The sequence below is a fragment of the Lichenostomus cassidix genome, chromosome 7 (genome assembly GCF_008360975.1).
Source record: "Lichenostomus cassidix isolate B80296 chromosome 7, HeHo_3.0, whole genome shotgun sequence".
NCBI classification, from domain to species: domain Eukaryota; kingdom Metazoa; phylum Chordata; class Aves; order Passeriformes; family Meliphagidae; genus Lichenostomus; species Lichenostomus cassidix.
In genome coordinates, this window is record NC_139488.1 from 17873798 (window position 1) to 17887958 (window position 14161).

Sequence of the window (14161 nt, forward strand, 5' to 3'; positions counted from 1 at the left end):
TGTGTAATATATTGTGTCTTTATTAGGTTAATGACTTTGTCAGAGACAAATTTACTAAGAAAGATGGTTCCATTCCATTCCCTGCAGAGGTCCTTGCTGGAGGCTGTGTAAGTATCTGTCCTGTATTGCTAGGAAAAATTGATTCTCAGTCATGTCCAGAATAGTTGGAATGACAGTTAATGGGTGTGCTTTGTCAATTTGAACAGGAGTGCTCTTTTTTCTCCCAGTCACAAGAACTAAAAAAAGTACTTTTTCTGCTTGAAAAGCTTTGCATACTTCTGAATTAAGTTCCCTTGGAATGATGTGCTTAAACTGCTCTTTTGGCCCAGTTTGTAGCGTTTGGTTTCAGCAGTGGTTTTATTCACCAAGTCCAAAGAGCAGGACGCCTATTCTCCCTTTCCATATGTACTGCTGGGTTGCCATTCACCATTAGTTTGGGAAGATACAGGTACTCCTTGACAAAGGATTATAGGCATGATTGAATTTCCTTCAGGGGAGGGATGAAGATGTCTAGGGTGGTTTAAGAAAATATATTTCTTGCTGTATTTTTTAAGAAAGAAAGGAAATATATTCTTCAACTTGCTGCATGTGAATTTTTTTTCTGTTTGTGAAAATATGTAAAAAAAGAACAATATAGCTTTACCCTTCAGGTAACAGGTATGAGTGGATTGTCTGTTTAAATGACTTTGTATAAAATGTAGCTGTGTTAGTTGAGATGCTAATTACATCCCTCATCTAAATACAATTAAAAAACAAGCAATGTTTTTGTTGAAATTGAGGGCTGTGATTCAGTGAATGTTTTAGCAATCTGTAAGTGTTTTGAATTGATATTGATGATAGATTCCTTTTGATTTTGCACGTTGGCTAATTTCATTTGTGGGATTCCCCAACAGTTGTTAACCCTATAATATGTTTAAAGCTTGAGTTAGGTTTCTTTTGTAGCAGAGAACACTAATAACTTCCAGTTGAGTAGGCTGACAGGCTGGTAGAAAACCTCCTCGGCTTACAAGAAAACCTGGGGCAGAAAGGTTGTTGACCTCTGCAAACTTTTAATTCAAAGAAACAGCCCTGAAGGGAAGCTGCTTATAGTTCTGCCTGATTGAATTTGGCAGCCTGGTACATGCTTGAGTCTTCACCTGTCAGTGCACAAAGTTTATTTTCTGAGAAATGTGAGAAAGCAGGTCTCATGTATAGCTAGCAGAAGACTAACCTTTTTCTAGAAAGCTCAGTAACACAGAAAGCAAATACAGGTCATTTATAATGGAAGAGAATATAATTCATTAGTGCTTGTGTTGTGCTTAAACTCATAATTAAAATCAAATATCTGATACTGAGTTTTATTATTTTACATTATTTTGTACTGAAATATATAATATTAAATTGAATCTACATTAGAGGCTTTTGCACTTCGTGCTACACACTCGTTTTTTCAAAATAACTTCATTGTCTTACTGTAATGAACTTGGAAAAATTGGGGAGAAATTGAGTTTCAGATAAGCTTTCAGTAATTTGGATGTTTTATTTGAAGATGAGCAGATCTGTAGTCTGCTCATCTTCAAATCTGTAGTGCTCATCTTCTCATCTGTAGTGTCAAACACAACACTTTCTTCTAGCTGGCTGTCGTAGCTGATATTTTCACCTCCTTTTTCAAGGTTATATTACTCTCACTCACTCTGGGAGAATTTTAAATAAAATTATAGAAGAGGTGTTGACCACAGTTTAGCAACCTGAGGGATGTTACTTCGTAAGCTTCCACTGGATCATCTGATATCTTACCAGTTGAAGATTTTTCTGTCTGTACTGCTGGTTGGTTCAATTTTAGCAATTCCACTTCTTCCTAAATAGCAGAATCTTTGTTATCAAGCCTATAAGGTTGAGTCTGACAGTATCAGTTGGCTAAAGCAGATCAATTTGATACTAGTCTTTTTTTTTTTTATCCTCAGACCTTTTCATTGTCATTGTGACAGCTCTTTTCTGTGTTGACTTGCTTGGAAATAGTATTGGTCTTCACATTTTTGGTGTTACTGTATTGTTTTTCTACAAAATATTGTGGGGCACAACCAACATCCAAGGCAGTGCCAAAAGTAAGCTTAGTCCATTTCCTTGCAGGGGCACACAAAGCTTTGTGTTTGGGTGATACTACCTTTCATTTTTCCTTTATTCTCTTCTTTTTCTCTCTGTTAGTACAAAGTGGTGTGATACTGTGGGAATGTTTGGATTTTATATATGCCAAAATTATTTTCAGCATCTGGATTTGGGTAACTTGATTCTTTATGGCTTTTCTTTACTGTTCAACACTTCAATATTTTGCTAATAGTACACTATAAATACAGGCTAAAATTAAAACATACTTTTCCACCTTGTCATAACATCAGAAGAAATAGCATTATGCCTGCATGTAGTTCTCAGAGATGTACTTCTTACTGTCTCTGACTCTGACTTACCTGTGTTTAGTGTTGAACTATCTCCTCATTAACAGGAATAATGCACTTTTTGATCATTTCTGGTATGGAACTGCTGGTGGATGAACAAGTTGAGCAAGGCATATTTTCAGCCTTTTTACAGAGTTTACAGCAGAGACCTTCCATGTTTTTGGAAGCCTTCCCTCTTGCAAAAGCAAGTATTGTGCATATAAAAGTTATATGCATATATTGTGCATATACAAAAGCATATTGTGCATGCCACGGTCCTCAAACAGCAATCAAAAGAATTCTTGTGAGGAAGTGGAGGCAGCTTGGGGAAGGTTCCAGCAGACATAGCAAATTCTCCTCTCTGGATGGCAGTGCTGTATCAAAGCTCATGTGTGGTGTTACAGTCTTCTAAGACACACGCATAAGGACAGGTGAAACCTTTGATATCAAGACAGTAGAGATTCATGAGACCTTGTGTAGGCTGGTCAGTATCCTCAGCTCTGGAGGATCTGCTGGCAGAGCTCTACTGTCCAGCAAAGGGGCCACTCACAGACACGTCCCCAGGAGACTGAACCGCTTTGGCCAAAATCTTACTTCTCAGGCTCCAATTATTCTCAGCTTCTGTGAGTTATGGAGTAAACTCATGTTCTCAGTACGGGGAAACATCTTCATTCTCACAGCAGTTAACAAAGACTTCTGCCTTTGCAGTGGCTTGTTTATGTGGTCAGCTGCCTGTCTGTTGTCTTTCCTTCCTTACTGCAGGGCAGGGACCTCCCGCAGGCAGCCTGTGCCCTGTGCTCATTTAAACCTACCTGCTGGCTGCTGGGCAATGTAAATGTCACTGGGAAGTGAAGGGTCTGCTCTGTTGGAGCCCAAATATTCCCAGCTGCTTTCAAGCTGTAGCTGCATTTGAAAACTGCAGAGCAGCTACGTGGAGCAGCTCAGTTACAGCAGTCAGGTCATACCTGTCAGTGAAAGGGCTCTTGTCCCTGATGGATGAAACTGATATCCCATTCTCCTACCTGCCTGAAGTATGCTGGTTTGTTAATCATTAACAGCACTGTCCACATTTACACATGTTCAGAGCAAACATTTTCTTTCCCTACTGGTACTGTAATTAATTGAATTACATTTCAGTGTAATTCAGTGATTAACCTGCATTCCTGCCTTTGAAGTTTTCAGCTACCATTAGCTTTGAGTTGCAGGGAGACTGAGTGAGGCTTTGGCAATGCTTTCCTCTATCCCGACAGAGGCCTGGGAAGCAGAGAGAGCGCATGCCTGATATGGACAGTGCTTCCCAGAGGAGCTTACACGCATGACACATGTGAGTACATTGTGAAGGGCAAGGTGCTGTAGGGCAGCTGCTCATCCTCAGCTGGGAAGCAGTGTTGAAGTAGACATCTAATGCTATGTAAATGATTCATGATTACTGGTACACGAGACAAAGATACTGTGATTTTGGGCTGTAATTCCTATGAGTTACACAGAAAGAAATGGATTCTTCCCGTCCTGTTCATGGTGCTTAGCATTTTGAATGGATGAATTGTGTTTCATCAGAGAGATGTTTTGGCTTTATGCTGCAGGGAGAAAGATGATGTGGGGTGCCAGGCAGAAAGGGTCTGAGAACCCTTGGAGGAGTAGGCAGTGCATCTGCTGGTAATTAGAGGTTGGGATGTGTGTATGTGAATTCGTGTTTGCACATAAATACACAGAGAGGTCCAAAGTTACTTGATTTTGAAGCTTTCATGAACATCAAATCTAACATTTAGTCTAAATATTTTGGTATACTTGTAAAAAATAATTTTCGTACATATTTATGCATATATATATATACCGACACACAAAAATGCATGTAGGTTTATCAGGCAAATAGGAATGTGTCAAATATTTATTTTTGAAAAAATAATGTAAAATGTTAATGGTTTTGTTTAACAAACACAAAAATACAGAATTAGCGCTGTCAGACTGATTTTCCTTCAAAACTCTGTAGATATTCTACTTCTTTTATTATACTTCAAAAACATGAAGTTAAAAGCAGATTTAAACTTTACTCCTTTATCTTGATTTCTATTGTGGACATTTAAAATCAGGGAGAAAATGATTGTTTAATGAAAGAGACAGTAAGCTTACTGTATGTTCATGAACAGTGTCAACTTTGCCTTGAGAAAGAAGTGCAAGTTCTTTTGATGTTTTCAAACAACACTGTTTTAAGTAACATCTTATTTTAGCTGCTTCTGTGGGACATCGTTGTGGTGCAGGATGTGGTGGTTTCAAAAAGGAAGGAAGGAAGGGCTTGAAATAGGCCTCTCCTCCTTTGCAGCATATGCCTCTCGGGTGGAATTGGAAAGGGCAAGAGGTCTCATGTTGCAGGGTCATTTGTGTATTTCCTTCAGCCTTTGGCATGTCATGGGGCGTTTGCTGTGGGATCTCAAACTACATCTTTTCTCTCATAACCTTTGCTGTCAGATTTAGTTCCTTTATTTGCTCCTTGTAGAGTTATTTTACATGACATTAAGGTTAAGTAGAAGCTTTTATTACTGGTATTTTTGATGTGTATGAATAACCTCCATTCAGAAACAAATTTGTCAACCTTTTTTAAAGTGTCTGTTGCAATTTATGTGTGAAGAGAGGTTTTTGTGGGAGAGAAATCTAGATTTACTGCACCATCTCCAAAAGCAATTCAAGGAGTGCAATATATACCTCTGTGTACATATACACATGCACATGTATTTAACATACATAGCTGACAGCTGAAGTAAGAGACTTTGAACAAGAATGATGCTGATTGCTAATGATTTGCACAGGAGCGTGGAGATTTGTACTGCAAACCTACATGCTTCCAGTTCATTTTTATTTGGAGATCCTTTGTGTCATTCTCCTCTGCATCCTTTTCTGCTGTGTTTTTCTGCTCCCCAAGGCAGCACTCTCTGCCCCACACGTTCTTTGCCACTTCTGCTTAAATAGAAAACACAAACAAGCAAACAACCCTTGCATTCATTCTTGCATTCAAAAAACTCACTTTGCATTGAAAGTGAGTTTTCTTGTGTTACATGTTGTGTGTTAAAGTCAATGCTTGTCCTGTCTGTACTTGTGATGCCTTGAGGGACCTAACTCATCTGTGCCACTCTGCTGAATGCAGCACTCTTTGCGTGAATCAAATCACTGCTGGGCAGAAAAGTTTGCCAAGCTCCAAGTAAAACAGTGTTAAGACAAGACTTGGATAGAAGGACATATTGCATATTCCCAGTATTTATCTGGGAATCTAGGAAGTTACAGCTCTTTTTGAGAAAGCTGCCTGTTGAGAAGTCTGTCAACACTGTAAATACTCAATGTTTAAAGTGTTGATGTAATTAAAGAGCTTTTTAATGGGTTTTATACTGATAAGCATAGGGTTTTCCTTGTATTTTATTTTCCTCAATAACCTGATCACCAAATAATATTTTAATATTATTGGAATACATAATTCTGTATTAACTATATAGAATTTGTAACATTGTATGAATATTTAGTGTTGCTACTAAGTTATTAAAATGTGTTGTGTTCAGAATCTTTTACTTTCTGTATCTGAAGAGGGCTATGGCTGATTTTAACAGAAAGGTAGGCAGCTGTGCTCCTAGGAGAGGAAAATGTTAATTGCAGGAAGATTGAATTCAGGATAGAAAATAGAAATGTTTACAAATTGGCCTATTTGTGTTTCTGTGGTGGGTGTTAGGCAAATAGGAAGAGTTATTTTGGCTGCTCTGCAGGATGTGCTAATTTTTAACATTAAAAATAAAAAATGGAATTTCACATATATGTGTAAACAAATAATACATATTTAATAGGCAGGTAGCTGGTAATTGTCTAGAAGGAGTGAATTTCTAGCTTAGTGTTGCAATTTAAAGTTACTTGAATTTTTTGTGTGGTCCATTGTAATATGAAGCCAGAACATGCGGCTTAACATTTTATCTACCAAAATTATTTTTTCAAATGATACAGGGAAATGCTAAACATTTGGAATTGGTTTTATGCTTAATGCAATACAAACAAACAAAAAAAGAGGTTGTTTAACAGAACTTGCTGGATGCAAATTTTATAAATTTTGTTTAGATTGGAAGTTTGTCTGGCAAGACAGCCATTTCATCTTGCATGCATAGGTGTGTGTGAACTGGAAAAGAAAAAGTGAGATGAGAAGTTAAGAGAGTCTGAAGAATGCCTTTGGACATGAGTAGTGTCAGATAACTGAGTAAATACAGTGCAGCAAGTCCAAGGAGCAGAGAGGATAGGAATCACTTTGGCCAGTCTGGGAGTTCTAGTGATCTTCCTGATGGTAGCAACAAATGTCCACAAAAATGTAGGCTTTGATTTTCTTTTGGAGAGGTGAAGAAGTGAGGGAATAAAATTAAGATTAACTGTATAGACTGATTATTTGAGTGGAAAGTGTTAAAGACAGTAATTACTACAGTGGAGATAATTAATCAAAAGCAGGGGTTGATCTCCCACTGTTTGGGTCAAGGTGCTTCAGTAAAGCTGTTGCAGTGATGATTTTAAATGTCAATATTGAGTGAAGTAATAATCAGGGCTTGCAATAAAAGGCTGGCAGTGCTCAGTAGAGGCTCAGTGGAGTATGGGATGCTTGGTCAGTGCAGGTGTTGCTGCTTCATGCCCCCAGCCCATAGATGCTGCCCAAGTGCTAGGTCATTCTCAGTAAGAGCTGATGAGGTTTGCAATGCTCTTTTGTCTCTAAGATAGAATAATTCAGATTGTCAAATTCTAAACTGTGCTTCAGAGCTAATCTCAAATGTGTTCTGCATGCTGCTGGAGAGAGGAAATTGTGCTATAGGCAGAAAGGATTGGTGTTCATCAGTTGTGAATCAATTAGCAGAGCACACCATGCAGGCTGTCCAGGAGGTGCTGTATCAGACTATTATTTTATTTCACCATACCCCCAGCATCACAGAAAGGGTTTATTTCCTGGACAATTTAGAAGTGGTAAAAAGTTTTAATTGCAGATATTCTGCATCTGTTTACTTCACTAAAATTTGATGGGTTGGAGGACTAGGTCAGAATTAAGAGGAGCTTTTATATTGTGCAAGAAATGCTTTTAAAAGTTGGCTGTATTCAAGTGGTTATATGCCACAAATTTTAAGGAAGTGTGTTTAATTTTTTAATGAAAAAATGTGGCTTAGGAAGTGGGGAGGATAACAAGCTTAGTAAAATACAGGTGGTTTGTGATGAACCACATACTTATTCAGAAGTGAATGGTAGTACCTACAGCAAACCAGGGAGAAATCTAAACATGTAATTCTAAACAGGTTTAAAACTCTGAAACAGAACTGTCAGATTGAATCTCTCTCAAATGTGAAATGCAGTTCTTTGAAAGTCTTTGGTTAAAGTGCAGAATCAGAAGCAGCTTTACAACACTACTACTAGGAAGTTTGCAAGATAGTCCTTCAACACTGCCAGCAGAGCATTTCCTGCAAGTAAAATCTGTCATGCTCAGCTCAAAGATATGACTCCTGTTTTTATCTAGTATCATATTTTGAAATGTTAGTTTTCCTATTTAAATTTTATATTTTGTTTCCACTTAGGACTATTACACACTGCTAAACAAAACTCCAAACACCTTTTCTAATAATTTAAAATTACACTGTTAAATGCAAATTTATCTTTTAAACAGCATCACTTCTGAATGCAAATAGCATGTCTGCACATTCGTGATGGATTATTATTGAATAAACATAAGGTCTTCTTTATGTGTATTTGATGCTCTACTAGCACAAGTCTATAATGATTATTTTAGTTTAGTATTTCCTGTAATATCTGATAGACTTTCAAACACAGCCATGACTTCTAGAAAGTGATGTCAAGGAGAAAAGCAGTGACAAACTGAATTAATTCACCTCAGGGGACTATAAAAATATAAATGTAAAAATCTATTTTTACAAACCCATGATTTCTGATCTGGGGCTTTTGACTTCCAGACAGGTGCTTTATTAAATTCTCGTATATTTTTACATGAGAATATCAGCCAATGCAGTGAGAAGTGAAGGCACTCATCACCTTGCAAAAGTCAGTATGTCACTACATGCTCTAGTAACACAATTTACTTTCTTTTTCTTCGGGTTTGCAGGCAGGAGCTTCCCAGGTCATCTTCACTAATCCTCTGGAGATTGTAAAGATTCGGTTGCAGGTAGCAGGAGAAATTACTACAGGACCCAGAGTCAGTGCCCTCTCTGTTATAAAAGATTTAGGCTTTCTTGGTCTTTATAAGGTACGTACTTCTGCTTTGAGTGGCTTCATCGTTTTATGCTAAACTTTTATATTGTTGAAACAAAAACCTGTTAAAGACATCTTTTGAATTTAAAACCAATCTCTTCCTGCAGGGCAGCCCCACAGTGGAAAACTGAAGGAAACTCACTTCTATATTAATGGCAGTGGGATACAAAAAATACTCCCCCATTCTATCCTTTGGGCTTTTATGCCAAGCTGCAGGGAGTCATGTATTGCAGACCTGCTGGATTCTGGCACTGCTCATTTCATTTGGTGGGGTTTTGTGAAAAGTTTCTTTAGCTTTCCCTGTGCGTTTTTCTTACATTTATTTTGAATCTCTGTATCTCTATTGTTATCTTTGCAGCAGGATATTCTCTTTGTCTTAATAATTTGATGGCAGTGAAACAGTAGTGGAGTTTAGTAGGATTCAGATTTTTAAGAAGTTAAGTGGTGGGATTTGTCAATAAATTCCACTGAAAAAAGCCTGTTCTGTATGGTACTTCAGCAGAATGCCAGTCAACAGATTCCTTCCCTGCAGGTACACTTACTGCCATCATTACAGATCAGGTGTAATGGAGCAGAAGCTATTAGTTTTCTTAAACAAGGAAGAGTGTTTCTTTCTGTATCTTCTGCCAGTGCAAGGGGTAATACGTAAATTCAGCAGTTCTGTTAGCTGTGCACTTACAAAACATGGCTTTATGTGATTTGTCCATAGACCTGCAATAATGCTATAAAAATGTGCACATTTACTTCTAGAGCTGAAGCTTTTGTTTTGAATTTGGTAGATGAGATTTGTGACCATTGTATTTCCTTATTAAACTGCACCAAATTTGCAGCATTTTTCCTCTTTTTGCTAACCTTCCAGTGCAGCTTCTTTGGTCAACCAGATGATGATCAGTGTGAGGTCTTAGAGTGCTCACTGGTATTTTAGTAGTGCCTTTGTGTTTGGTGGGGAAAATAGCCTGCAGGGACCCATCTGGCTGCTTCTCTGGTTGTCAGAAAGACATAAGGACTTATCTTTGTCACTTCCTTCATTGCCTTTGGACACATAGTGTGTAAAAAGTATTTATCCTAGGTACTGATGTCAGGATTGATGTCATGTATACCATACCAAAATTAGACATGAAACTTGACTCTGCCTCGTTCTAGACACTTTAGATGTGCTTAATTCTTACTTTCAAGTTCCCTGTATGTTTCCTGAGACATTTTATTTTCTGATATTTATGTAGTAGATCAAAAGAGTTTGTACTTTCTGGGCTCAGACTGCTTGCTGGATATCATTTTCAGCCTTGTTTACAGAATTTATTTGCATTCTGTCTCTTTTCTCTGTGTCAGGGTGCCAAAGCATGTTTCCTCAGAGACATTCCCTTTTCTGCAATCTATTTTCCGGTTTATGCTCATAGTAAAATGATGTTTGCTGATGAAACTGGCCATGTGGGAGGGCTTAATCTCCTTGCAGCTGGAGCCATTGCAGGTAATTTTGCAGAATGTTTCTTAAAAGTAATTTTTTTCTTCTTTTAGTGAGTAATATTTAATATTCATTCAGTAGCCCCATAAAAAGGAAGGGTGCTGTACCATTGTATCTCATTTAATCTAAATTTGATCACTGTTATCCTTAGTGGGAGGCGATGTAATTTTGATGAGAGCTAATTACATTTGCATAATGTGGATAAACAGCGTAATGCAGCTCAGCAACTTGTAGTCAAATTTGATCTGTCTGTCTCAATGGGGTTTTACTTGTTACTGAGCTCTCAGAGTTGAAGGCTAATTTGAATCTTTGATGAACATAAAATGAGAGATCGTAAGAGCTAAGAAGAAAATTACTTGCCCAGGTTTGGATTCCGGAATAACTGAAAAGAAACTTTGTTCAAATGTAATTGCTGAAAATAGGGCATTAGTTTGTAAAGAAGCTGAAGTACCATACTCTGAAATTTAAAATATTTTAAGAATTTTCAAACAAGTTTAGTATAAAGACAATATGCAGCTGTGATAAAAAGTTGTTTGTAGTAAATGGCAAGGGGTATAGAAATACTAGATGTAGAAACTAGAGTGGTGGATATTTAAACACGCAGATAGGGATTGCCAGATTCTGCACGACCAAGGACGAGCTCAGCAGATAAAAACCAGGTATCTGCATGCAGCCTCTCAACTGTGAATGATTCAGTGTCAGAATCTGCAGTTCAGAAACACCACTGGGCTGAGCAAGACCCTTTGCTACTTTTTACAGTCATAAGGAATCATTTTATAAATACATATATGTATATATAGACACACACACATCAGTCATGAGCGCCTGTGTGTGAATAGCAGTTTCCCATATTGGACTTGATACAGAGCTTGGCTGCACCTGCTCTGTTCCAGTTGGTGTCTTCCTTGTGCCAGAGGGAAGGGAGACCACTTAGGAAACATCTAACAGATTTGTAGCCCTGTTTATTCTTTAATATTGCAGAGCTGCCAGAAGTGGAAAATTATTTAGCTTCTTTTACAATACTCATATATAATTTTAAATATATTATTAACTTGTATCTCCTATAAGACTTTTTTAGATTGCAAATTTCACAGTTTCTGTTTGTTTCATTAGTGTTTCTGTGTTGCTCATACTAAGTGATGAACCCTATTAAAAATGTGTGTCAATCTTATAGGCCTAGTTTTATAGCATGTACAAGAATCTGCCTCTCTGAATTGCAAATTTCAAATTTTCAATTACTTATTCAATTCCTGGTATGCATGTGCAGCAGGCACAGAATACAGTCTGAAGGGATCTGCCTGTAAGGACAATCTGCATTTGACTGCTATTTGTGTATGCTTGCAGGCTTAACTACAATGCTTCTGTTTTCCTTTAAAACCTCCTGAATTGGTCAGTGACATTTTAGAGTTTATCATCAGCTATGCGAGTCAGTGACTTGTTAAAATTTTTAATTCAATATTAACCAGTTGTAAAAGTTCAACAGAAGTCAAAATTAATTTCAGAATTTTAAATCAGCAGATGGTTCCTCTTTTTAAGGGGACAAAGTTTTTACAGTATTCAGAGGTATTCAGAAATAGATAACACAGTTACATACTACTGTGGAGTACATTTCTGAAAACGTTCTCCTTTCCTTTGACTAGAAAGCTGAGTGGTGCCTTGGAAGTGGAGATTTGTTTTTCCATCACTGTTGGCTAATATCACGCTGTTGGTACTAAGCTAATTGGTACTAAGCTAGTTGGTACTAAGCTTTACTAATGTAAAACACCTTCATTGTCCTCAGTCTTTTTATGGCTTGCCTACTGCAGTAAGCAGCATCTATTCTCCTACAGAACAGTCCAAGCAGCGGTATAGACATATTTCTGTGGAGTAGGGGTTTTAAGGAGTAGCTTTTCTCATCAACACCTTTAACAAATGGATGCAATTTGTTGGATGCAAGAGGATTCAATTCCCAAATCAATCATCTATGTAATTTGCAAAATACATTGTAGAGTATAAACAAATACAGTAAATTTGTGCAACTAATTCATGTTACATAAATAGCAAATTTTATCTTGTTTCAAAGTACTGCTCCTGCCAGGCCGCTAGAAGTTGATACCGGTTTTTGATAGTTTATTTCCTTTACTATCAGTTACAGCCTTTTAACTTAGAAGAAAGTCGAAATGATTATATCAGACACAACAGTTTGTATGAGCATCAGGAGTAAGAACCTGCACTTTTTGTAATGTCTAGCCTTTGTAAAACATATGAAATTTTGCACTTGTATTTTTCAGTTCTAAGTGTTCTATCTTTTACAAGATCCTTTGTGCAAATTAAATGTGGTTTCTCCTAAAAGGTGTGCCTGCTGCTTCTTTGGTAACCCCTGCTGATGTCATCAAGACTAGACTGCAAGTGGCAGCTCGCGCTGGCCAGACAACGTACAGTGGAGTTATTGACTGCTTTAGGAAGATTCTGAGGGAGGAAGGCCCTTCGGCTTTGTGGAAGGGAGCTGGAGGTGAGAAAAAAAGTATTAAGGCTGACTCCAAATCTGCAAATTAGCACTTGGCTTTGATAAGGACTCAAATCAGAGCAGTGTTTACAAAGTCTGATTGTGAAAAATATAACACCTTGTTAAAAATGTTTAGCTTTTCTCTTGAAAAATTGTTTTATTTGTTTAACACTATGATTTGTAATATTTAACAGCTCGTGTGTTCAGATCTTCACCCCAGTTTGGTGTTACTTTGGTCACTTACGAACTTCTGCAGAGATGGTTATATGTTGATTTTGGAGGCCTGTAAGTCAAGTATTTGCTATTTAGCTTGCACAAAACAACTGCCAAGTTTAAAGAAAAAAAATAAAATCTTTTCATGCATGGGACCCATTAAAACTTATTGACTTTGAGCACCTGTACTCAAACTTGCAGAATGTAAAAAATCCCCCCATCCTTATATAATTGAGGGAAACTTGCATGCAACTTCTGAACAATGAGGAGATAAAGAGCCATTTCATATTTATTTCAGTACACTAATTTGTATTTCCATTGTAGCAAGATAGTTTTTTCCATTTTCCTCATGACACTGGAAGTTAAAGGAATTTACAAAGGTATCAGTGAAAATTTAACTTTAGTTTTGGGTTTGATTTAAAATTAAGTAGTGTTCTGACCTCGTTCTCTTCAGCAGAGGAGTCTATTAATTAAGGTCAGCTTTAACATCTTCCATATTAAGAAAAAAATACACAAGTATTTAAGCCTGAATAAATCTATATAAAGTCTTTTTGTATGGAATCTAGACAAATAAAAAGACCTTTTTTCTTTTTCTTTGTTCAAACAGCAAACCTGCTGGATCAGAATCTACCCCAAAAACTCGAATTTCAGATCTTCCACCTGCTAACCCTGCACATATAGGAGGATACAGACTTGCTACAGCTACATTTGCTGGTATAGAAAATAAATTTGGTTTATATCTTCCAAAGTTTCGAGCTCCTGCCACCACCTCGGCTCAAGCACAAGGTAGCAGCTGAACCCTGAAAAGGTGTTTCAATGGGACAAAGTGATGGCAGTGGAAAGAGTTCACAAAACTACTACTGTATTTTTTCCAGTCAGCTGCATGTGTTCTAGCTGAACTGAGCTTGCAAATCTAATTGCTCCTTTCAAATATTCATACATACCTGCATTTATTTATTTACACACAAGGAACTGATTGAAGCTGTGGTTCTCTGCCTTGTTTTAACCAGTGGCATGAAGCTGTAGCCTAGACTTTGCCTTGCACAGCTTGCATTTAATGTTACTGTACATATTGTACATCTTTGTACAGAGACATCAGGGCATCTATACACATACATTTATATAATGGGTATTGCAGTTCAAAATAGTTTGAAATGTACAGATGTTTTGAAGGTGTTTTGTTAACAGTCGTGACAATAAAATGTTTAAAAATACTTCTGTCACTTCACTTCTTTGAATTTATAGGAAGTTGTCCAGTATGATTGCTTTTTTTCCCTCCACAGAGTAAAGGTAAAGATCAGATGCACTCATTTAATGAATGGACAGGACAGG

General features: G+C 37.3%; 1 protein-coding gene across 1 annotated transcript in view; it reads left to right on the top strand.

The window, feature by feature from the left end:
- Positions 1–14043, top strand: part of SLC25A12 (solute carrier family 25 member 12) — a 46819-nt gene extending 32776 nt beyond the window's left edge. The window contains exons 13-18 of the mRNA XM_085066467.1: positions 27–107; positions 8524–8664; positions 9999–10137; positions 12464–12622; positions 12811–12901; positions 13437–14043. Of these exons, the coding sequence (XP_084922593.1) occupies positions 27–107; positions 8524–8664; positions 9999–10137; positions 12464–12622; positions 12811–12901; positions 13437–13626 (801 nt within the window). The 3' untranslated portion in view covers positions 13627–14043. The remainder of the gene's footprint in view (positions 1–26; positions 108–8523; positions 8665–9998; positions 10138–12463; positions 12623–12810; positions 12902–13436) is intronic.
- The last annotated feature ends 118 nt before the right edge of the window (positions 14044–14161 follow it).